Below are 26,813 nucleotides of genomic sequence, written 5' to 3'. Positions count from 1 at the left end.
CTAACTCTCTATGCACATTATATCTGCCACACCTACAGTGCACATGGGGCCTAATTCAGACCTGATTGCCAGGTTGCGTTTTCGTACAGCCTGCGATCAGGTCTGAACTGCGCATGCGCATGCACCACAATTCGCAGGCGCGTCAGTCCACAGCAACGGGGACCGGCAGGCATCGACCGAGTGTGCGAGAAAAGCGATTGTGCAGGTGATCGCAAGGGGACTGACAGAAAGAGGCCGTTTGTGGGTGGCAACTGACCGTTTTTAAGGAGTGTCCAGAGAAACGCAGGAGGGACCAGACGTTTGGAGGGAGGGTTTCTGACGTCAGCTCCGGGCCCCGATCATCGCACTGGAAGAGTAAGTAACTTCTGTTTGTGCAGCTCTCCTGGACATGCGATCGCACCCCTGCACAGCGATTTCCCCCTCCCCCTGTAGGCGGCAACTACCTGATCGCAGGGATGCAAAAAACGCACCCTAGTGATCATGTCTGAATTAGGCACATGGTTTTGCCCAACTGCTAACAAATTTTCTGCTGTGATCAACTCTGAATTACCCCCATCGTCTCTTTATCACCTGTAGAAATACCTGTAGAGCTGGTGAATGGAAGAGAGCACTTAACATGCCTGATCTCTCCTAATCATGGCACCCACACACTCTGAAACAATATGCCCCCTTAGTAGTTATATTTGACCATCTGCCAATAACATATCTCCCTATGCACCCTGCGAGATTATGGCATCATTAAACACAGGTAATTTGAAACACTAGGTTATCTATGTTTCAAAATGGTATGTATTGTTAGGATACCATATTATTGCTATACTTTTTGCCATTTCATTAAAAAAATTAAATATAATTTTTAAATGCAGATTTTATTATGGAAATGTATAGAATGTATAGTATGTATAATCTGGAAAATTGGAGTAATGACAAAGCAATAATCACAATCAACATTTGTGCCACTAGATTTAAAGGGACTATTATTTTCAATGCAAAACACACCTGGTTTTGCACTGAATATAAGGCTTAAACCACTGTAGTCACATTAGCTTTGAACAGCAGTACATAGTAAATTTAGCACAAAGGGTCTGATTCAGTTTCCAACACTACTGTGACAAAAGTGCAGGTACCGATGTTTGGTACTTTGCGCATGCGCTGGATCCTGAAATATTGACTTATTTGGAATCAGTATGTTATGCCGGCGCATGGGATCCCAGTACTCGAAATACCAACGCTGGGATCCCGAAGTTTAAAATACCAATAGGGGTGAGTAAAGGGTGTTCTACCCTCTTCCCACCACCTTAACCCTCCCTACCAGCAGCCTAACCCTAATAGCCCCCCTTAGTGCCTAACCATCCCCCGGCAGTGCCTAAACCTAACACCCCATCCCCGCTGCCTAAACCTGACCCTTCCACCCCCACATCCTGACCCTAACCTCCCCCTGGGGTGACTAACCCTAACCTACCCTCCCTCAGCCTAACTCCACCTGATGCCTAAACCTAACCTTCCTCATCCGGTCCTAAACCTAACTGTGCAGCTATACTTACATTCAGGATACCAGCTGTTGTGATTCTGGTGTCTGTATCCTGGCCCATTCGGAGTTCCGACATTGGGATTCTGAAGGGTGTTGGGATTCCATTGTCAGTATTCTGGCATCTTGACCACATCCCACTTACTTCCCTACTGGCTAAGCAGATGACCAGTGGCAGATTTAGGGGTGAGGGCGCCCCTAGGCACAACAATAATGACCATCCTCCAGCTTCCTAATTTTTTTATTTTTATTGATTGATGATAAGCCCTCTTTTGATTATAGCCACTTTAATAGAATAATAAAAAAGCCACTAACTATGAAATTTTAAATTATGTATACATATTTACTAAGTAAGCTTACAGAGGAGGTATGTGTACCCATTTATATTCCATTCAAGATGACATATGGTACAGTACAGTGTAAATATTTTGTAGTTACTGGTACATTGGGGGTAATTCTGAGTTGATCGCAGCAGGATTTTTGTTAGCAATTGGGCAAAACCATGTGCACTGCAGGGTGGGCAGATATAACATGTGCAGAGAGAGTTAGATTTGGGTGGGGTGTGTTCAAACTGAAATCTAAATTGCAGTGTAGAAATAAAGCAGCCAGTATTTACCCTGCACAGAAACATATAACACACCCAAATCTAACCCTGCACATGTTATATCTGCCCCACCTGCAGTGCACATGGTTTTGCCCAACTGCTAACAAATTTGCTGCTATGATCAGGTCTGAATTAACCCCATTGTGAGCGGACAGTACCAACACAAGCATCCAAGTGCCGCCCCCAACAAGTACGGCCTCACATGCATTGGCATTTCTATAATGGGTGCAGTGTGTGCGGCGCATACGGGCCCCTGAGTCCAGGGGGAGCCCACACTGCACTGTGCCAGAGTCTACAGTGCTCAGAGCGCTATCAGCGGCACAACAGCTACGGGAGAGGAGGGGGCCCACACACGGAGTCTGCACACGGGTCCCCTCCTCTCTAGAGACGCCCCTGCTCACATGCCTAATGGAAATTTCGTAACTACCCTTAGCAGCACCTTTTTTTGTACAAACAGAGATACAGGGGGCTTCTGAGCAGAGGCCATAGCACCTTGCTACACCACTGTGCGTGCTGTTTGCATTTTATAAAGAAAAAACACTTATGTAATGTGAGGGAGGATGCTCATGCTGTGTAGCAACTAGTTAAAAACATTGCTAACTGGAAGAAAGAAAAAAACCCTGTCACATAGCCAAGTATAATTTACATATTCAACTGAAATATAGGAATGGAAAAATGAAAGGAATCCCGTAATTAACAAAAAAAGTTTCCAAAATGAATTTTTTATCCAAGCATTGAAATCTACTCATCAATGTTCACCCCTTCTTAGATTACATGAGAGCTGACTGCAATAATAATTTATTTCACGTAGTCTGCATCTTAAATAACATTTTACTGTTTAAATGTACAGGATGAACCCTGAACTCACCTGTGTCTGGGTCACATATCTGCTCACAAGCATCTATAGTTCTCTGACCACAAAGATCTCGTACCCATGGGGAGCTGGCATTCACTTGATAGAAGAGGAAAAGCTGGGCAGGGTTTACCCAGTTTGACACATCAAGAGAACTGCCTTCACTGATCACAAAGCTGCTACCTGCAGATAAAATAGGGGGAAAACTATAGAAGATATCAAAAACCAAGTTGTTGTGGATTGATAGGCAACACAATTGGTAGACTTTAAAAGAAGAAGTCTCCTGTATGAATAGTTTAAATCAAACAAAATAGGCCCTATAGTGTAAAAATAAGTCAAGTAATATATTTTAACATTATTTAGATACTTACAATTGTAAATAAATATAAATAAATAGGTAATACATGCAAAGTGAAATTCTCTAAATAAATAATCAAAGAAACAAACAAACAAACAAACAAACAAACAAACAAACAAACAGATAAGATATATTTATACATAAATAACCAAGGAAAAGTTCGCAAAAAAAACACACACATAGGAAAATTACACACGCAACAACAAATTTTTATCAACATGTACAAGTGAAAAAATACATCTGAATTTAGATAGAAACGGTGTTAAACATTTAATATAAAAATAAACATACAGTATTAACTTCAAACTATCAGATGCTATGGGGACCTGTTGGAAAATTTGGGATGGAATCAACTGTGTCCATCCACTAACTCCAAGAGAAGTCGAAATTCATTGTCTGGCTCCCTGGCCATGATCAAAAATGCAAGCTTGGGTCCTCAGGAGCATATCACCTGGCAATGCAAAGCTCCCCACACATTGGGGTTGCATAGCCACCACACCACCTGCAGTAGCAGCAGTTCTGTCACTGGTCAGATGTGATTCCGCTTTCTCATAATAGATCATAATACTCAGATTTTTTGTGGGCTGAAATGTTAGTAAAATGATCATATGTATTTCTCTGTCATATATTACAATATATTATGAAGGCTCATTGCGTATTTCAGTGAAAAACTAAAAAAACAACTACAAAGTAAGGTAAAAAAGGAAGGTCATTTTGCATCCTATATGTGAGCTGCAAAAAAAGCACTGCCTGGAAAGACAAGCACATCATAGTGCACAAGAAGTGGTCTATGAGCCTATGGATTAATCTGTGTTTGTGGGTCTGTGCAGATGCGTGGTTTCTCACAGCCCCCCCCTTCCCCCATCCTTAGCTACAGCATGACTAACATGCTGTGGTATTTAGGAGGGAGGGGGGGTGCTGCAACTGGGACTGTTCTATAAAACAGGGACATGTTGACCCATTTTGTAGGTATGCCAAGAGTCAGGCCATGTGTATGTAAAGATCAAAATAGTAATAACAGTATACTTAGTGGTCATTAAATAGTTTTCAGAGTTTAACAATTAGTGTTGGAATATGGCTCTACATGCCTAACTGTTATGGTTTATTCCCATTAATCCCATTTCAGAACATAATTTATACTGTTTACACAGATATAATAATTGTTGTGGTAGAAATGATTTTTTGGTTGCCCATATGCCAATGGCCATGTGCTATGTCTATCATTACATCCCCCATAATTTGCACAATTACTTTATGTACAGTAAGCATTGTTCGAATCAGATTCTAAATGAATTGTTCTTAAACTGGTTACAGGCACAATCCTACTGAGTTTCTTCTAAGTTAGGAGCTAGGTATTAACTTTGTAGTTATTATTACTGGGTTTACCTATCCTAAAACATACTGCATAGGAATCACTGGGAATTAATGCTTTAGAGCATTATTGGCAGTGGTCCAGGACTGGTAACTTTTGTAGCCTAGCTCCGTCACCAAACTGTCTCCAGAGCCAAGACAAACTTCAGGAACTCCTCTTCTTCTGGAACTGGACTTGCTCCAGAGCAGCTCGACATTACAGATCCAGCTCAAGGCACTTTTCACAAGTTTCAGCTCATCAGCTAATAAGAAACTGAAGTACCTTTTAGGTTTAATGAGCATGTGCATGTACTGTAGTATATTATATAGATCTGTCTAATTGTACATTAATGTAAATATTAGTGTAATGTTATATTTAATATTCAAATTTTAAAATAACAGTAAGAGGAGAACCTACAGAATCTGAGCTATGTTGGGGTTGGGAGACCAGTGCTGGGGATCCCGGCTGTCAGAATACCAACCATGGAATCCTGGCTGCAGAATTCCGGCGGGGGGTGAGCGGAACAAAGCCCCTGTGCACTCGCCACAGGTTCTATTCCCACTCTATGGGTGTCGTGGACACCCACAAGTTGGAATAGTCCCTGTCAGTCAGCATGCCAACTGTTGAGCTGGTAAGCAGGCGGGATCCTGGCTTCAGTATAGTGACCGCCAGGATTCCAAGTGCCAGTCACATGACCGGATCCCTCTGAGCTACTGCTCCAAACTATAGCACTCTGCTCTATTATGATTTCAGCACTGATCTAGCCCCAGTACATCATTTACACTTTATTTCTGGCTGTGAAGCATCTGGGATGCACTGTATAGGCCAAATTTCTCATTCTGCCAACACTGGGGTCAGAAAAATCGGTTAGGTAATCTGGGTAATCCAACATATTGGAAACCTTCAATACTCCGATTCCGACCAAAAAATATCGGGATTGTCTATTCTGGGATTTTTAACATGATGATTCTACCCCTATTCCCTGATGGATTGCTGATCATCGATGTCTGCAAGTTTTGATTGCTAATTGTATCAGTGTTTGGGTATCAGGGAATCAAATCAATAATGTATGGCCCACGTTTGGTTGAGGTCTAACTGATGGCTGCCAGCTATGCCTACTTTGACACTAGCAATAATGAAATACTTAAGAAAAAGTAGTTGTATAGAAAATCTTCAAATTGGGAGGTTTAATTAATTACGTATAAAAGTGTACCTAATTATAAACATTAAATATTTATCAATTCATTTTTAGTTTTATTAAGTAAAAATATTTCTAATAATGTTTTTCCATAATTATGATAGTTTAGACTTGTATCATTATGGTTTCTTTAATTGTTGATGGCTTTTGCCAGGTCTGGAAATCAACTAATGATGTTAGTAGACAGTAGTCTTAAGGTGCCCATACATCAGGCTGCATGATGCCCCAATGCCACCACACACCGGAAGCATTGATCTGTTTCTATAGATGATTGGCGATTTGTCTAGCGATCAGGGAAATGAACCATGTTAAAAATGCCCAAATCCCCGATCACGACCAAAAATGGTCCGGATCGGGGGAATTAAACATGTTTAATATTCTTGATCCCCCAACGTGACCATTTCAGGAACGGGGGATTGTCACAATCCATCGCTGGTGTATTTGGGGCATTAAATGAGAATGGAATTTCCCTTTGTTAATATCAAATATCATTATTTGTCAGTCATCAGTAGTTAAGACAAGAGATGTGCGATGACTGACAATGTAAATATGATACAAGATGTACTGTATAGAGGTCTTGGAATTGATGACCGAGAATAAGAGGTAATGAGTGAAGATTGAGATCAGGGCCATAACTAGGGATGAGTGAGCAGTTTTGTCGCACACTGCCCTGAGCATCCAAGGGAACCTGCAGCCTAGAACTTGTGCCCCCCCACACACCCCAGGCATGAATTTGTAACATCCCAGGTTTAGGGGGTAGGGCCAGCACAGGGCGACATAGGGCCATGTTCCTGCCCTGAGTAACATGACCAAGTAGGAATGGGAACAATATCATATTCCACTGAGTAGTTTGTGTAATTTTGTTAGACTGTAAATGAAGAGAAGTTACCAATGCAAGCGAATGAGTTTCCAAGTGATAAAATGTCATGCAAGTAGATTATTTCAGGAAATACAAGTACAACTGAAAGAATATGTGTATTATACTCAGTTTAGGAGGGCATTTTTCATACATCCCATTTCAACCTCCATTATTCCTTCAAAAGAGATAAAAAAGTACAAAAGTGCTTGTGCTTGTGATGTCCCACTTCAGAAAAAGGCTACAGATGAAAGCAAAAGGACATCAAAGAATCGTACACGTAAAATAAAAAATGCCATACATAACTCCCCCTCAATCCAAGTATTACAATGTTTCAGTTAGGCCAAACGCCTTACTAAAAAATTGTAAAAGTGATGTTGCAAACAACACAAAAAGGTAAATGCAAAAGAAACCGAGAACAAAATTAGTTGTGGCATTTAATATAATGTAATATATGGCATTTGTGGTATATACTGTATTGTACTCATTGTTTTATCTGTTTGATAATCATAATTCTGGAGTGAACTATCCACTTTATACAGTAGTTTTATATGGCCGGTGATTTATGGTATCTTTCATTGGTCATATAACCACTCTCTTATACTTGAATAACATTTCTACTGTCTTCTATAAATGACAGTGTCAAAGGGTCTGTAATCAGTGTGAGAACTGTTGGAGGTGTTAGTGACAGATGCTGCAAGATGTTTTCATGTTTACAAGGATTGATATTACTAGTGTACATAGTTGTTGCTCCTAAACAAAGGATATCATATGGATCACTTTACCTGGGGCACTTTAATTCATATAACACAAAGTGGTGACTATCTACTGAATCAAAATCAATTACAAAAAGAACTTGCGTAATCATATGATCAGTGCAATTAACAAGAAATCATTTATATTTGAAGCTATTTCTAAAAGTGCATATAAACTATCTGAAATAATTCACAGGGATGATGATATAAGTGAACATGTTGTGCACAATTTGAAATATGTTTTCTTTGGAATTTAATAATGGATTAAAATGGATGCAAAACTTTTGGACATTGTGAATTGCTTAGACTAACTGGATAACAAATAAAACAGATTATTTGTTTCTTATCACTGAATTACCATTTAGGGAGATTGTGCAAATATTTGTACTAACTACACTTTTGCACCTATCACACTAATATTGATTTAATATGAAACCTACACAAGCAAATAAATAAATAAAATTACATTATAGTGCTCTGCACATACAGTTTTTAACATTTTCACATTATCTTTAGATTTGGTATAAATATTTTCATTTTGGAATAATTTTATGCAGCATAAATTATATTTTCTGATGGAAATTTGATCAATTGTTTAACGATTAATTTAATTCAATTGTTTAATTGTTTTACGAGTAGTGTAGAAATCACACTCAATATTTTTAAAATCTTTTCAAAGTGGATTTGTTTGGGCAGTCACAGAACTAGTCAACAAACTAACAATCATTTGTAATGTCTAATTAAAATTTAGATTAAAATTAATGTAAATTTGATAAAACCAAAACAAACAATAATTGATAATATAACCATCCATCACCTTCTTTCCTTTTTCTAATACTGTACTTGGTAAAAAAAACAAAAACGTTTTACTGTACTTATAAACTTTAGGGACATGTCTACTAACTGACAGGTTGTCAATGTTGACAATCAGCATTGGTTTTGACCGATAGATTTAATATGAGAATTTATTTTTTTATTGCCTTTTAAATCTATTGGTCATAGCTTTGACAATACACTGATTAGTCTTTTTAAGTAAATCTCTTCCAACCTTAAATTCTCTATTTTTTTTCAGAATGGTGCTTTTCAATACTTTTTCCATGATTTGCTTTGACTGTTTTTTTTTTTTTTCTTCTTCATGCTGAAGCTCTTGTTTGGAAATGCAGAAAGCAATGGTGGGACCTCTTAAGATAGGTGTGTTTATTTGTAACTCAGTTGTAGCACTTAAATTGTAAACCATTAAGTATGTGACATCTGAAGACAGCTGATGTGTAATCACAGTTGATTAAGAATCACCCCCTCCAATAAAAAAAATCTGTTGCACAAAACACACAACTCACCTTCATGAACACATTTAAGACTTAAAATCATGTCTAATGATGTAGATGGTCATCCCTAGAATTTAATAATAGCTTTATCTACTGGCATCCCTACCAACATGATTACAACAGTATGGCCAAATTGTTATTAGTTGCTTTGTAGCTATAGTCTTTGGGACGAAACCAAAAACTAAAGGAAAATTGCTAAATAAAATCTATTTTTTTGCATTTTTCTCTTGTGAGACATCCTCTTGCTACAGTATCAGCATAAATATACTGTAATTATCTCTGTAAACAGACACAGTATCCTCTACAACTGTACACTGACAATGTACCTTTTTCTCCCATTCTTAACCATGGCTCTGATTCCTAGTTTACCCTTTGGTCCACCCAAAATAAAATCGCTAAATGCCTGTGGTATAATGTTTGACAAGTGGTACCTAACAGAAGGAGTATTGAAAGATGTATCCAAATGATGTATACTTGTGATTGGAATGTTTCCATATAAAGAATGATTCAGAGAACTTATTTTCTCCAATAATCTCACAATATACTACGGATTTCTAATTGACTGTGAACATACTTATTCTATAAATGTTCTCAAAACTTAATGTTAAAAGGAGTCTGAATTGGGTTTACAAAGCTCATATTAAAAAACAAAAGCTGTTTCATAGACCTTGTACACCTGTGGAACAATGTAAATATGATATATTTCAGCTCTATAACATGAACAGTAATATATGTATTGATCATGATTGCCTGCTCTGCCCACATACTCAACAATCATCATCCACTTAACTTTTTACCGTCAAAGTTTTGCAGCATTGAAGAATACAGTTATTACTGAATGATCAGAATCATCAAACTTGGGTGATCACATGCTTGTACAATATTATTTTAGCATCCAGCATTGCATTACAGTATTGTAGATTTTTTTGTGTGTGATGGCCAGGAGAAATACACATTTTAATTCAATATTGTTAGAAGGTAAATAAAATCCTGGCATGTGTATGTTGAATGTATTAATTCTAAAAAAAATATATAAGTGGACATACTCTGCTAATCCTCAAAAGACACACACCAGCAATGCATAATTGTGCTGCCTGTATTGTGACTCTGTTAAACTAATAACAGCAACAGAATTTTCAGAAGAAAATGTATTGGATAAATATTGGCATGCTGGTTTTATATACAGTTATCAGCTAAGAATTAATTAATGTTAACTTTTTATATTTTAATTAATCTGTTAACTTTGTGGATATTTTAAAATGATTAATTAGAGAGTAATTAATTTGAATTTAATTATTGTTACTTGCAATTAATTTCCCCTTTAAATTACAAAAAAATAACTTTTTTATCCGATCATTTGTATCTTGCTTCATACAGTATATGAATTAGTTGTTGATCAACAAACATTTTTACTATAATGTATCTTATACATTTGAATACATTTAAATACATCATATTTAGGTGTATATTTTATACTGTTAAACTCCATATTCTTCTACTTAGGCTTTATTTAATACAGTTTTATTCAGTTTGTATCTGTCTGTAATGCTATTTGAAACACCCTACAGTAAATGCGAGAGATACTACATTTATATTGCCTATAAGATATAAATCTTCTGAATGCACTAACCCTATTGAGCTCATTAAAATCCATTAATTTGTTTGTGTTAAGTTTGGTTTTATCTCTGGTTGGTGTCCTTATATGACTTACCTGGGCATTACGAACATACTCTAGTAGGGAAAGTCACTAACTACAGCTAAGTTGTATTTCCTTCATCCTCCTTAAAGCATCACCTTATGGCTTAATTGCTTGTTTCATTTTATTTTATTATTAAATACAGCCATAAAGTCACTAAGTCAAATTAATGTTCAATTTTTCACCGTTTTCATTTTGTATTTATATTGTTCTCCTTTGTAGTAGATGTCCATCAGATACCTTGATATTGATATCAAGCATGAAACCACAATGGGGCCTCCTGTAGAAATTATTCCTCTTTTAGGGAGAGTTAATGGACAGTGATTTAGTCAGAATTGTAGATATTTGCAGTCAGCTTTAAAGACAAATTTTTTAAATGCAAAAACAAGGATTTGGGAACCCAATTTAAAATGTACCAAAGTATAGACTGGACTTCCAGCATTAGATGAATTAGTCACTTTTTCGTAATAAACATTCTATCTCTGCGGAAAAAAACTTTTGTTTTCTAGTAAAGTGTTAATAAATAGTTCCCTGAAACATTGTGCCCTGAAAACACAACATTGAGGCAAGATATAATCTTATATTTTGAAGACATCAGTAGAGTTTTATGTAGGAGTTAACTGGTGCTTTGCCACTGATACTATATTTTTTAATTTTTTAATAAAGTGTTAGTGAAAATGTGATTAGTATATTATGTTATTACATTGTAGAATATGCATATTGCTAAATAGTGTATCTCCTGTGTATCTATGCTTAATGTTTCCACCGAGGCATCAAAAATGCTTGTAATTGTTTTGTAGTATAGAGTAAGGACTCATTGTCAAGCCTCTAAAGAAGTATATGTTAATTACAACATGACTGCCATACAACAATTTCTTGTTATTTTCTTCTTGTTATGGCTTAAATAAGACTGAGTAAGCGGGATACCGCTGTCAACAAAATGTAGAAATAAAGCATTTAGTTGTATTCAGCTTCCCTTCTTTTCTCTTATATTTTTGTTGTTCATCCAGATAAAATAGGAAATAAAGGTTGATGCTGCTGTAAAAAGATTGTTGAAATCAACTATCAATACTCTGTTCTAAACTTTTCCCCACAGATAAAATATCTTTCAAAGAGGACATTATGTGTCAATGTTTGTCACAACTGGATACTACTCTGTTTCCTCAGGTTATTCTCTTTATATTCTGCAAAAACAGAGCATAAGATAAGATGTGGATGCTCCCAAGTTACCTTTTGTCATGAAAATCAGGTCAGCATAATTATTAGCAACAGCAAAACTATAACAGCTCTATTTGAATGGTCCAAAAAGGGAAAAAGACCAGAAAAATACATAGTCCCTCACAATATAAGAAAACAAAAAAATCAATAAGCTTATTCAAACTAAAATATACAAATAATAGTAATATGAATGGTTACCCAATATTACTAAGGATTTATAGAAAATAATAAATATAAGTAAAGCTATAAACAATTTCTATGCAGTAAAATACTACATATTCACACATAAGGGGCCAAATGTATTGCCATTCAGGTTGGCCGGAGGTGCGGGTTGTCGGCCAAACTGGGACAGTTTTTAAAGCGTCAATCAATTACAAGACAAAACTATGCCATGTAAATGATTGCCACTTTAAAAAAACAACGGACCAGCAATCCACATCTCTGGCCAACTCGGATGGCATTACATCCGGGCCAACAGATTTTGTAATATCGTGATTGTCTATGAATTTTATATAGAGTAGTAGTTATTATGAAATTTAGTCCAAAAATGATCACCGCAAATATTCTATCAGTACATTTATAGACGACACGATGTCAGTAATACACATTTAAAAAAACAACATTATTTTAATATTAATGCATGAAGTCTAATGATAAAGCTTTTGTCAGGTTTTATGTATTTTCGGAATATTGGACATAATTGTTGACCCCATAATTTTATATTATGTATGTCCTGTTTAAACATTTGCATCATAAAATTGGTATTATCTTTTATTTTCCTATTATTTCTTCTTTATGATTTTAAGAAACATATGACATTTATACACTTTAAAAATCTGACTCCATGTACTGTATGTGACTGTACCGCATATAATTTTCAAGTATATATATGATTAGAAGAAAATCATGCAGAACACATAAACATACTTCCATAATTAATAGAAACAAATAATCACTGTCCGTAATGCACATAGTAACATATTTGCAGAGAGGGATCATTATAATAAAACCCCATAGGGAATGTGGGAACGGTTCTATCTAAGCTGCCATCCTATGAAGACAAGGTCTTTGGTTTATAACCGAGAAGTTTATTTTCATAAACAAACGTTGGGTATGTACTTTAGTTGATACTGGTTTTTAAAGATTTATCTAAGATCTCTACAAATCAAACGGAATATAAAATAGATTGTGTGTTTGAAATACTCCCATTAAAATATAAAATGTGCAGTTGTTAAAGCTAGAGTAGATTTTGGAAAATATTTTCAGTGTTGTTTTTTTTTTTTTTTTCTTTTACTCAGCACATTTTGCTTTCTGATGAGAACTACTGAGTTACTGGTGTAACCGTACAGGGGGTGAAGTAAAATAGCATTTTTGGTAAATATTGGAAGGTGTAGTTTTAGATTTTGTTTGTTAGAAAGCAGTGTGTTCCTGCACTATCCCCACTGTGCAAATATACAGGGTACTAGGACACAGGGCGGACTGTCCTCCAATCTTATGTATTACTGCACATGTGCTGCAACCATCCTGTAGATCCTCACTTAGGGCCCGATTCATACCTGATCGTAGATGAGCGTAAAAACGCTCATCTACAATCAAAAACTCTGACATGCAGGGGGACGCCCAGCACAGGGCTAGTCTGCCCCGCATAACAGGCCCTACCCCCATGTACATGTGTGAAAGCATCGCATGGCAGTAATGCTTTCGCACCTGGCAAGTAGCTCCCTGCCTATGGAGCCTTGCTGCAGAGGCAGGTGGCTACCTGCCATGTTTTGAGTCGCAGCAGTTGTGTGTGATGTCATGCAGCCGCCACACCCCACCCCACCCCAGCAGTGGTCTGAACATGCCTGCGTTGTCTGGACTGTGCCCCCCCAACAGCGTTCAAACGCCGCTGGTACGTGTACTCCCACCCCGCGACCAACTTTGCCTGTCAATCAGGCAGAGGCGATCGCACCAGTAAGATGCTTTCACATATCACTGTGGGCAATCGCCCAGTAAAGCTGCTGCACATGCACACACCACATAGGGCTTCAGGGTGCAATTGTACCGCTCTGAATTAGACCCTTAGTACGGTGAGACTGTAATGTGACGAATGAAGCTGATATGAAGCTGTTCCAGTATCCCTGCACCAGAAGCAGCAAACACTCACTGGCTGAACTGTATAAAACCCTACTTCATCAAGTGTATCAAGTGTCTATGGATGTACCTTCAATAAACCAACCTCACTGGTTTAAGTAAACTGGGCTGTCCATAGTCATCCGCTCGTGTGTGCCTACGTAACTCTGCAAGAACACCACCTGCACAATACTTGTCGACTTTATGGCTGCTGTGCCAACCTGAGAGTAGCCAGGTCGGCACAACAGGGGTTGCGTCATTGCGGTCCCGTCCCACACTATACAATGCCCACATTAAGGGTATTGTAAAGCTGGGGGTGGAGTAATGATGCCGCAATTTACCATGAATCGCGTCATCATTCCACCCACTTTTCCTCTATGAGCAGGTGGCTGCATGCATGAGCGGAGGTGAATGGGAGGTGCGTTGAAGGTGCTGGCGGGGGTAATCAGGATGCTGGAGACTTGCCCAATTTTATGGGTGGCCAGGAGTGCCAGCTGATTTTCAGGACCCTCCCGACCATTCCAGGGGAATAGGCAAATATGACCTGTACACACAGGAATTCAGTTACCAGGCACACAAGTGTACAGTACCCGGACACCAAGACTCAGACATACAAGCTACTACAGACACCAGAGCAGGCACCATCATAGACACATGTGTAGAGCAGAAGATGCATAGAACAAAGAGTAAAAACAGCACAGAGTGTTTCCAGTACAGTGTGTTAGCACAGAAGCTGTTCAGTAAACAGAAGCTGCATAAAACATGGAGTGATGATGCACAGAGAGTTTCCAGTAGAGTGTATTGAAATTGATTAAAGTACAGAAGCTGCATAGTTATTGCCTGTAAGAATCATGATTACAGGAGCTACACCAATAATGTGGTTTATCACGCTACAGATGTGTTCTCATACATCTTTGCTGCTCTTGGCAAGTCAGGTCAGCATTGCGAGTCTTTTTTGTTTCTTTTTCCAAAAATGCATCTTATTGGCAATGCAATGTGACTAGTTTACATGAGGAGACAGTGCTTATTCATTTGAGAAGTGAAACTTGTATATTGTATGTGACTGAGTCTGTATACGGAGCACCACAGACCTATTGAAAAAAAAGCTGCAGCTGCTAGATTGTAGAACTTCATATACAAATCAGAGACTGAATCACACACAGATACAGTATACAAGTTCTGCATATCAAATTACTCAGCAGTCTCCTGGTGCATGTTAGCTGCATCATGTTGCAACTAAGATGCATTTTCAGCAAAAAGACGCTACATGGTAGAAGAGCCTCACGGGACCTGGCATGCCTACAGAGGCTGTCTGGCATGACTGCAACAGTGATGTGTATCTCTTATGTGATATTTTATTAATTTGTCAGGATGAATACTGTATATTAAATCCATACCAATATGTGAAGGGGCTGAGAAATAATTATAACTTGCAGATTGAGGCTTCCTTCCTATCAGACTGATGCTGAATTAGAAGTAATAATTACCAATGTTGTAGCAACTTTATACAACACTAAAAGTAAAATTAGTGGCATAACAGAAAAAAATATATGCTATAGTCTGTAACCTATCAATTTGATAGACAGACAGTGACTAGTTAGACAGTCAATAGATAGACACCATATATTAGACAGACATTAGGTCGACAGGGTCAAAAGGTCGACAGGGACAAAAGGTCGACATGGAAAAGGTCGACATGTCAAAAGGTCGACATGACAATGGTCGACATAAAACCGATAGACAAATGTTTTTTTTTTTTAAATGTAACATGTTTTTGGATTATTTCATACTTTCTCTATCCATGTCGGCATAGAGTTGGTTATAAACCTTGTGGCGAGCGCAGCGAGCCACCGTGCCCAAAGCGTGGCGAGCCCCGCGAAGGTATGCCTTTCTACAATTGGGGGTCCCAGATGACAAAACTATCCACACAAACCACAAAAATGCAAAAAACATGGTGTCTACCTTTTTCATGTCGACCATTCTCATGTCGACCTTTTGACCCTGTCAACCTTTTCCATGTCGACCTTTTGACCCTGTCGACCTTTTGACCCTGTCGACCTAATGTCTGTCTAACATATGGTGTCTATCTATTGACTGTCTAACTAGACACTATCTATCTTTCATATTTATTTATTTATTAGCAGTTTCTTATATAGCGCAGCATATTCCGTTGCGCTTTACAATTAGAACAACAATTATAGAACAAAACTGGGCAAAGACAGACAGACAGAGGTAGGAAGGCCCTGCTCGCAAGCTTACAATCTATAGGGAAATAGGCATTGATACACAAGGATAGATGCTACCTGTCACATAATGGTTCTCCAGGTTGCTAGGTTCTTAATGGGTTGTATATGATATGATCACCCAGCAATGTTGGAAGACAAAATGTGAGTTTATGTGGACTGTACAGAGGGGATGTAACTTGATAGGGAAGCTGTGAAGGTTATGTGTGTGGGTCTGAAATTTGGTAGGCTTGTCTGAAGAGATGAGTTTTCAGAGAACGTTTAAAGGTTTGGAGACTAGAGGAGAGTCTTATTGTGCGTGGGAGTGCATTCCACAGAGTGGGTGAAGCCCGGGTAAAGTCCTGTAATTTTGAGTGGGAACAGGTAATACATGTGGATGAGAGACGCAGATCTTGTGCAGAGCGGAGAGGTCTGGTAGGGAGATATTTTGAGATGAGTGAGGAGATGTATGATGGTGCAGTTTGGTTAATAGCCTTGTATGTAAGTAAAAGTATTTTATATTTGACACGGTAGAATACCGGTAACCAATGGAGGGACTGACAGAGCGGATCAGCAGATGAAGAACGTCTGGCGAGGAAGATTAGCCTCGCAGCTGCATTTAAAATGGATTGAAGTGGTGATAGCCTATGTTTGGGAAGACCAGTAAGGAGACTATTACAATAATCAATGCGGGAGATTATGAGTGCATGGATTAGAGTTTTTGCAGTGTCTTGTGTAAGATAAGGGCGTATACCGGAACCAGTCTGTAATATGTATGAGGACCCATAGTAAAAGCTGCTTTCAATGGGACTACTGAATCCTGACAAGACAACTAGTAATAAATAAATAAATAATTAACAGTATTTTATATTGAGACCAGCAATATTAGAAGAATGAAGCTTATCTTATATTTAAAAAAACACAATTTTTTTTATTTAATAAGGAAGAAAACATATAAAAGAGGTATTCATAATTTTGATATCACACTGTCGGCTTAATTCAGACCCGATCGTAGCAGCAAAATTGTTCTCTAATGGGCATAACCATGTGTTCTGCAGAGGGGAGGGGGCAGATGTAACACGTGCTGAGAGATTTAGATTTGGGTGGGTTATATTGTTTCTGCGCAGGGTAAATACTGGCTGCTTTATTTTTACTCTGCAACTTATATTTCAGTTTGAACACACCACACCCAAATCTAACTCTCTCTGCACGTTATATTTGCCCCACCTGCATTGCACATGGGGCCTACTTCAGACCTGATCGCAGCAGCAAATTTGTTTGCAAATGGGCAAAACAATGTCAACTCAGTTGTAGATTATGCTTACTCTTTAGACTGTTCCTTCAGTAATGGAGGTTCAGATACAGTGAGAGCTCCACAACACATAGAGGGTGGGGAGATGTATGAAGCCTTCTAAGGAATGAAGAATTGGACAAGTGGTAAAGTAGCCTGTAGACACAAATCAGCATCTATAATTTTATAGAATCTACTTTATAAATGTTTGTTAGAAGTTCTTTTGGGCAACTTCTCCACATGGCCACAATTTGACAATTTGAAGGCTTGATGCACCTTTGGAGGCTTCTCGCTATTTAGGAGATTTGATACATCTTCACCATAGTTAACTTACATTAGGGGGTGTATGTTTAGGTTCCCAGAACTAAGCTGTACATAATGAGATGGGGTATTCTATGTGACTCTACCCTGATGCCTTTTTATTGTGAAGACCAAACTGGACAAGAAAGGAATCTTTTCATCTGAGAGGTCAGTTGTCATTATCTTTGATGCAATCCCAGTTTAGCAAAAAGTAAAAAGGGAACCCCCAATGCATTGGCATGACAAGGTTTTGAAGTGAGGGTGAGTCAAATGTAAATACAGTAGGTGACTACATTATGCCGTGTGGTGGCACTGCATCACAGTGGGCATGCACATGCTCTTTGGAGCCATATGTGGTGGAGGCACCTTATTCCACTAAATATGCTTCACCCCTATTATTTGTCCCTATATACATCACACTCACAGAAGACCCTCACACTTGTAAAATCACACTCACCGTAGGCTCCAGAGGCGGATTGGCCATAGGGTTCACAGGGAAGATTCCCGGTGGGCCGACGCACCCGTGGGGCCTGTTTTGTTTGAGGACATGTGGTCCTTTTATAGACAAAATGAATAAGATGCAAAATAATTTGCATATATGAAAATTACTTTGCCACTTAGCCTGTGATTGCAGATGATCTAGTGTATGCTCTGTCTGCCTGCTTGGCTGACATATAAGATTGAGTGAACAGTGATTGGGATACAGTTGGTGTAATAAGCAAGAAACTATATCTTTCTGAAGAATGATATAGTTTCCTAAATTCTGAAGATGTATCATATAATGTGCTCATAATATTTAATTTTATTTATTTTTAACTTCCCCCTTGATGCTGGACATGCCCACTATCTGGAAAGTCTTGGGGGGAGGGTGCTGCTGCCATGGCCCATGGCTAGACCTTACACCTTTGGTGCTGCCCATGTGGGGCCACTAGTACAAATTTATCCAGGGCCGCTTTTTGTTCCCAATCCGCCCCTGGTAGGCTCTCACACATGCAGAGTCCCACAGCATACGGTACACACACAAATTGGGGCACAAAATATAGAGGGGATTTTCAATTAGCTGTGGTAATTTACCACGGCTAATTGATCCCTCAAGGGCCATCCAATTAGAACACTTGTCAGCGATTTTTTTCTTTGAGACCCATTAAGGTCCCTAAACATAATCCCCAAAAAGTGCCTTTTTTATGCTGAAGCGACAATGAAAACACATACGTTTGGGAACCTATCCCAGATGCTATGTGTTATTGCGTGATGCAGGACTTTTTTGCGACAAAGAAAGTGCTTTAGTTGAACTGCCCAAAAAATAAATTGAGCAAAAAATTGTGATAAAGCCAAAAATGAACAATTGAATTCCCACCATAGTGTATATTCCTCCATTATATCTTACAGACTGGGTATTGTACACTCTGCAGCAGTTCTCTCCTCCTATATACCATGGTGTAGGCCTGAGTCAGGATTGTACCTTGTGCTGTAAAGCACTGTTATCTTTTCTGCCTGCACGGCAGATCTACCTCAGCTTCACAGCTGCTAGTAATGGGCCTGCCTCAGATGTTATTCCCCTGTAGGCGCTACTAACAAGTTTTATGATAGGGGGCGCACTTGCTCCCTCCGTGAATTGTGTAGAAGTCAGGGGAACACATGATGACAACCTTTGGTTGTCCATTCACTAGTGAGTGGGGCTGAACTGCCCAGTGGATTTGGTCACAGCAAAATTATGATTATTTTTGCAATGTGGACCAGGGACACAAGTAATTTTGTGACATAATCCTGTATGTCTGTGACATGCTCTGATATCCCCCCCTCCCCCACCACCAGTGATATTCTACCCAGGATTCTTCCACTGAATTCTATTATGGTCCCTCCACATGAAAAGGCAGAACAGTGGATGAATTCAATGGAAAGGTCATTATGGGCCCATCAGAGTTTGACATGTTTAGTATCTAGTATATAACTGATAATTTTTCTAATAACTATATAACTTTGTATTGTGACACCTTACAAGTGCCTCTGATCACACTCTCCAGCTGGGGATTGTCTAAAAGCATGAAAAACATTTGGGGCCAAATGTTAAAGAGTGAGAGTTTAAATAAAACTTCAAAATCTTACCAAATATCTCACTTTTTTAAAGTGGCAATCATTTACACAGCAAGATCAACCTGGTTTTTGCAGTGTAAATAATTGCCACTTTAAAAAAAACTGAAAAACCTTACCAAATCTCTCACTTTCTGAAACTCTATTACATTTGGTCCATGGGGTTTGTGAGAAACCTCAATTCCCAAAATGTTTTACATTTTCTATTAGTTTTGTTGTATAGGGTGTTGAAAGTGAAGTGTGCGACTGCGAGTCAATGTTGCTGCTCCTCTAGGGAAGTTTAATTCCCTGTACCAAGATGGTCGATAAGGCTACTTCTGGGCATGTGCAGAGCCGTCTTGGGAAAGTGTGCATGAGTCACAGTGGAACATGCATCGCAGCTAGCTCCAATGAGACCCATGTTTACCTACGATACAACCACTGTTCTATCATCCTGCACTGCCACCTGGTACCTACATATATTCACTGATTGGTGAACTGAACGACACCCCAGTCCGCTCAAGCTCCACTCCATCTACCAGTGTGTACAACAGTGAGTAAAGCTACAACTGTTTTATCTTCAATAAAACCTCTCCACTGGTTAAATAATTGGGCTGTTAGTAATTGTAAGGCCTCCAACTGGTGTGTACAAAAACTCTACCAAATCATCAAACCTATAGACACATATTTCCAACATAGGGTACCCATTTCTAGGACAGGGTATTAATATTTTTGCAGCTGTCATCTTAGTCTTTAAACATGGCCACCATCTTATTCTCCATAATGTCCCATGTGATGAAATAATTTTTCTGGGCACCCTTTGTGTTTTATTTAGGGAGAGGGTTTGGTGGTATAAAGTAATCTCCATGTAGGAGTTGACGTAAACACACTCTTCTTGATCTATCGTAGTGGGATTTGAGTCAGCCATCCCTTTGGCAAGCAACAAGATTATTACTCAGGTGAGTTGAATGTAGAAAAGCCACATAATGACCCTGAAAACATTACCAATACTTTACTGCTCTAATAGAGCTACTATACATGGAGATGTGAAATCAAAGTTTGCGTGCCCTTGTGAAAAATATTTTATTTAGCTAATTTAGTGTCATTTTATTTCATGCAAGTTGCTGTATTAGATGTATGATCAGTCACAGGTGAAACTTTATTTAGCTGCTATTTTATTGATTGTGAATGACTTCATCCTAACTGTCTTCTACTGTACTATTTATTATTTTTGCGACATTATGAAATTAGATGTTTTTAAGCTTTTATTTGTGGATGAATTTATCTTAATAGAACTATCAAGGTTATATTTATATGGTTATTTATATCCCTGGAGATAGCACTGGAGCTGATGTTCTTACATATGCCTACCCTTGATGCTATACTTTTATTCATTTTGTTCCAGCTGTACTTTGGAAAAGAGCATTTCTAAGCATGTGTAGGGACCCATACCTCTGCAGAAATTAGATTTGATGAAAAAATCTGTTTAAATATAAAAATACCTGCATTTTAATGATGGTATTTAAGTTTTCTTTTGCTTTTAGTTCTCCTTGTAATATAGATTTTCTTCCACACACAACTTTTAAATGTCAGAGTCACATTGGGAACTGCTGAGCGCCCACCGCTGATTACCCTTTGTCAGATCTTAATATTGCAGTTATTTTTCAGCTGCTTTAGAACTTTTTGTTCTGTAATTCAATTTCCTATTTTTTTTTATTTGCATTGTGATAGAACTATTAAATCCTTTTCTAAGTTAGTGGTAAAACTAGCACAATTTTCAGATTAGAATTGTTTTTGCACATTTTATCACTTCATGTTCAGGTAGTCTGGCTGCTTAATTGTATCTAATTCACAAAGATCTTTATAAATCGAGAGTTCTATCCTATGGTGTTGATTTTGTCATGTTGAGTTGATTTAGCATTTTAGGTAAATTAGATCATGCTCACATTTCCTACAAAAAGGCATTTAAGTATTTGAAATAAGATTTTTTTTATCTGCCATTTTGAGAAATATACACTGTATATTATCTGTGTTAGATAGTTATATGGTATGTAATAACGCTAAGATATTGGGGAAGAATCTTTATGGTTCTCATTTATGGTCTGCTTTTAATTACTTTTCTGTTGCAATTAGCCAAATCCATCTACAGTATGTATTCATTGTGAAATGGCCAGATTAGCATTAGGGTTGATGGGGCTACAGCTAACAGCATTATGGTGGTCAGTCATACAGCTGGCTACACAGCTGGCCATAAATCATGACGATTAAAATATATTTTTTCCCCCCACACAAAATGATGCAATTTTTTATACTTTTACATATTTGTGGTGACATAGGGCATTATAGTGTAGGGAGTGTACAAACCCATGGAGCTCTGGCTACACACACACACACACACACACACACACACACACACACACACACACACACACACACACACACACACACACAGCACTGGGAGAAAAGGTGTCAGAGGGAGTAAATGCTTTACAGTATTTCAAATATGTTGTTTTTTTATTTAATATAGTGGTGATCAATGCTTTTGAGGCATATATAATTCAATTAATGATTATTTATAATTGTGCCTTTTGTATTACTATTTTTGTATAATGGGCAAGGGTCTTATAATCGCAGACTTAATGGGGGTATTCAATTGTTTGAAAATTCAGTTGGGTGTCTGTTTTTTCCTATCTAATAGACAGGAGAAAACAAATTGAATATCCCCCAGTTGGGTGTCTGTTTTTTCCTATCTAATAGACAGGAGAAAACAAATTGAATATCCCCCAGTTGGGTGTATGTTTTTTCCTATCTAATAGGCAGGAAAAAACAGACACCCAACCGACTTTTCAAACAATTGAATATCTCCCAATGACTCTTTCAATTTATCTATTGATGACCATGCTATGATTTCTTAGTTTTCTACAGCTGAATATATGTTTGCATAACAATAAGAAACATGATGGGTCAAGATTAAGGTGTTTATTAGTAAGCAAAGATGGCAAGAGTGTTGTGGTGTATGTATATTTTATATGTAGAATGTCTCATAGTTTATATCACCTTTGGTTTTAAAAATTTATAAAAAAAAACAACTAAAATCATGTAATTTGTACATACAGATGTAACCACACTCATTGTGCCTATATTCTGCCAGGACATGCACATATTAGATGCGCCAGCAGTCATGGCAAATGAGGCGCATTCATGACTAAATGCAGCCACGCATGGTTACATCTGTATTATTGTTCCTACAGTATTATTAACATCAGTAACATACATTTCCAGTCAATCCTTACCACACTTTCCTGTGTGAAATTGTACCTAAAATCATGAGGGAGAGACTTACATGCAATCCAAAACCCAAGATTTGGATCTTAAATTCAAATTCCAACATGAAGGGAAACTCTGAATTGGGATTCAGTTTGACTCAGATCCCCTAAATTCGGGTGAGTTTGGATTTCTAAAAAAACAAACTGTACATCTCTAGCAAATTTGGGCAGTGAGGAGAGTACACATTTCAGAAGCAACTACATCTTAGATTAAATAAGACTACAGTAGGTGGAGTCTCACATGGGCAGAGGTCAGTGAGTTATAAATACACCAGTGGTTTTGAGGGATTTCTTTTGCACCTCGCGTACTGAAGGTGCAAATGCACACTGATACTAAAGACTAACAGCACACCAATCCTATATATAGGGGGCAGGTGCACTACAAGATATGTGCAACTCTGCAAACAGACGAATATCCACATTATTTCCATGTATGCCGTTTGGGAGTTCTATTTCCAACCTACTCTGCACTTTATTACTCTAGACTTTATTGTCATCAAGTAAAAACAGAGATATGTATTGACGTGAATTACAATGGCCCCACGCTGTGTGTCTCCCTGCTATAGCGTTATCCCCCCCCCCCCTCCCCAGCTCTGGATATTGGAAAATAGGGAGAGCCCTACACTGTTTTCACCCTATTTTCCAATATCAGTGCAGGCTTAGAGGCCCAGGGCTAGTTATTATTGGGGGGAGGGCACACATTTTTCCCTTGAATGCAACTATTTAGCTGCTCTTACACTGAAGCATGTAAAGTGATGGCTCTCAGAAGCATCAGAGACGTCCGCTTTTAGAAGTATCTGAAACAATGGACATCAGGTGGGGGTTGTCATGTTATTGTGACTCAACATTTTAACTTTGTCTACATTTTGGTTGTAGTAAGTAGTAATTATGGCTGTCAACAGTTTGGTGTCAAACATATGATTTATAAAACAAAAGAAAAAAATAGGAAAACAAAATTTCCTACAGGAGGTGCTGTTCAATCAAATTTCAGTTTATTCCCTCTTTATCTAATATAAGTTAAAAAACATATACTGTAACATTACCATGTAATATCCCATTTATAAAAACATGACATACTATATAGTTTCTCAAATAAAAATGGCTCTAATTGATGAACAAGAAAATCATAAAATGTTAGTAGTCCAAAGGGGTATATTCAATGAGGGTCAGATCCATACCGACATGCATTTGTCTGAATGGATCCGACAACCCCTATTCAATCCCATCTCAACTGGACTTTAAAAAAAGTCGAATTGAGATGAGACCTGTGAGCGTAGGAGAGGTGGGAGACCAGCGGGGACAGCCGCGGGCAGATGGAGGAGAGCAGCGCTACAACAGCGCTGCAGAACGATGTCTCACAGCCGCCTGACCTCACGGCAGTGTTCACCCGGCTCCAGTAAGCGTGACCTCACTTGCTTGAGCCGGGTGGACGCTGCCATGAGCGGCGCGGCTGTGAGACATCCTCTGGCAGCGCTGTGCTGTAGTGCTGCTGTCCACTGTCTCCCCGCAGCTTTCCCCCGTCTGCCCGTGGCTCTCCCCCCTCTCCTCCTCTAAGGTCCCTCATCTCAGTCAGACATTTTTTTATGTCAGACTGAGATGGTCGGAAACGGGGCAAAATCCTGTCGAATTTGGCCCCGTTTCCCTCAAAAGTACGTGAATGGGCAGCTATACCGCCGATTCACGTACTATTCGACAAGTTGAATTCCCGACTTGTTGAATAAAAATAGCGGGGACTGAATAGGTCGAATCATGATTCGACCTTTAAAAGTCAAAAACTGCCGTCTTTTCGACAGTCGGCAGCTTTTGACCCTAATTGAATATACCCCAATATATGGCACAATTTGTGTTTCTGAGCAATAGAACTGACGTGTGATTCTAATCCTTGGTCACCACAATCATCTGTTCTCTAGGCAACATTTTAGTATTCTGCCACTTTTGTTAAGTATGCAAACAACGAACTGGGTAACTCACAAATTAGATGTAGCCATCCATATACTGTAATATTGTTAGTATGGGCAAAAGTAAGTTAATATCCAGTATATCAATATAACTGTGTTAATATAGGCAAAAGTCTGTTAGAAACCCTAAACACATATCCATTTTATTTTATATAAATAATTGCTTTCAGCTCACTGTGTATTATTGATGATTCAGCTCCAAGGCGATACACTGGAGCCTCTTACCTACAGCTGCTGGTGTATCCTGTGACACAGCTACAGGGAGAGAAAGGTCTTGTGCAAGTGCAACTTATCCCATATGTAATTGATGGTCTCTGTGACTCCATCAGCTCACTTGTACAAGGCTGTTTGTAACATAGCAGAGGCAATGTAATGTGTTTCTCAGCCTCCAAGAATGTACTAAGAGGCTTCTTCAGTTCATTTCACCTTATCTATGGGCCTGATTCAGACCTGATTGCTGCTGTACATTTTTGCAGCAGTCTGCGATCAGATAGCCGCCGCCCATAGACAGTGAACACCCGCCCCGTGCAAGTGTGCAAATGCATGTGTACGCTGTGCGAAAATTCCTCCAGACAGCAGATAGCTGCAAATCCGTTTGCAACTCACTCACTATCTAATGTTTTTTCCAGTCTGTGCAGTCTATGCGTAGTCCAGGACTTACCCCTACAGTACGATACAAACAGGCTGTTTGAGTCCGGAGCTGATGTCACACACTGCGCCCTGACACTGCCAGAAAATGGCCAGTTACACCCACAAATGTCTGCTTCCTGTCAATTACCTTGCAAACGCCTTTCGGTCGAAATTTTTGCACCATTCTGTCGCTGTTTGGCAACGTGCCTGTGCATTGCGGTGCATACACATGCGCAGTCATTCGATAATCTGCCGCTGTGAGATTTCGCACAACATTGATCAGGTCTGAATCGAGCCCAATGTGTTAATGTTCTACATTATGTCCCTTTCAACAGTTTGGGGGGAATTAAATTGTTTGAAAAGTCAGTTGGATGTCTGTGTTTTCACATCTAATAGATAGGAAAAAAAACAATCTATTAGATGGGAAAAAACAGACACCCAACTGACTTTTCAAACAATTGAATACCCCCCTTTGACTGTTTACATATTGATTGTCAACGTATAGTGCATGTCAACATTTTGTTGTCTACATACAGTAATTAACCTGTCAACATTATAGTGTTTACATTTTGACTGAGTAATATACATCACCCATCATAAGTAAAATGGTAACACAAAAAGGTGCTTAAAACGTGTACCTGAGTTGCACCAGTACCTAACCTAATTTCTGCAGAAGTAAAATGCCGTAATTTTAAAGACTGGGGCCAGTTTATAAAAAATCAAATATCTAATTGCAGGTAAGCATACTAAAACATAAGCATACTCTGCCCCCAAGGAAGCAGGAAAGGTAGCATTTAAAATATGAATAATAATAATAATAATAATAATAATAATAATCATCCAACATTGGTGTTTATAGTGATTATCATGAGAAAACAGTTGGTTTGCTGCTCAATATGCAGTGATATGAAATAACATATATACACGTCCTCATACATCTAGCCTCAATATGCAATGCAGCATGTCTGCTGCAGTGCAGTGTGACTATGATGTGCCAGGAGCCTGTGCTGATTAATTTGATATGTGGCACTTGTATATTGTGTGAGACTGAGTCTGAATACGGAGCACAACAGAACAGAATTTAAAAAAGCTGTGACTGCTATATTGTAGCACTTTGTATACAGATTCAGAGTCTCAGTCACACACAGATACAGGGCCGTAA

General features: G+C 38.5%; 1 protein-coding gene across 1 annotated transcript in view; it reads right to left on the bottom strand.

Moving 5' to 3' along the window:
- The window catches only part of ASTN2 (astrotactin 2), a 1,124,462-nt gene that overhangs the window by 541,526 nt on the left and 556,123 nt on the right, over positions 1 to 26,813 (bottom strand). Inside the window, exon 6 of the mRNA XM_063936906.1 lies at positions 3,001 to 3,168. Coding sequence (XP_063792976.1) covers positions 3,001 to 3,168 — 168 coding nt within the window. The remainder of the gene's footprint in view (positions 1 to 3,000; positions 3,169 to 26,813) is intronic.

This window comes from Pseudophryne corroboree, chromosome 8 (assembly GCF_028390025.1).
Source record: "Pseudophryne corroboree isolate aPseCor3 chromosome 8, aPseCor3.hap2, whole genome shotgun sequence".
Lineage (NCBI taxonomy): Eukaryota > Metazoa > Chordata > Amphibia > Anura > Myobatrachidae > Pseudophryne > Pseudophryne corroboree.
The sequence above is the reverse complement of the archived record's forward strand: the minus strand, read 5'-3'. Positions and strand labels throughout refer to the sequence as shown.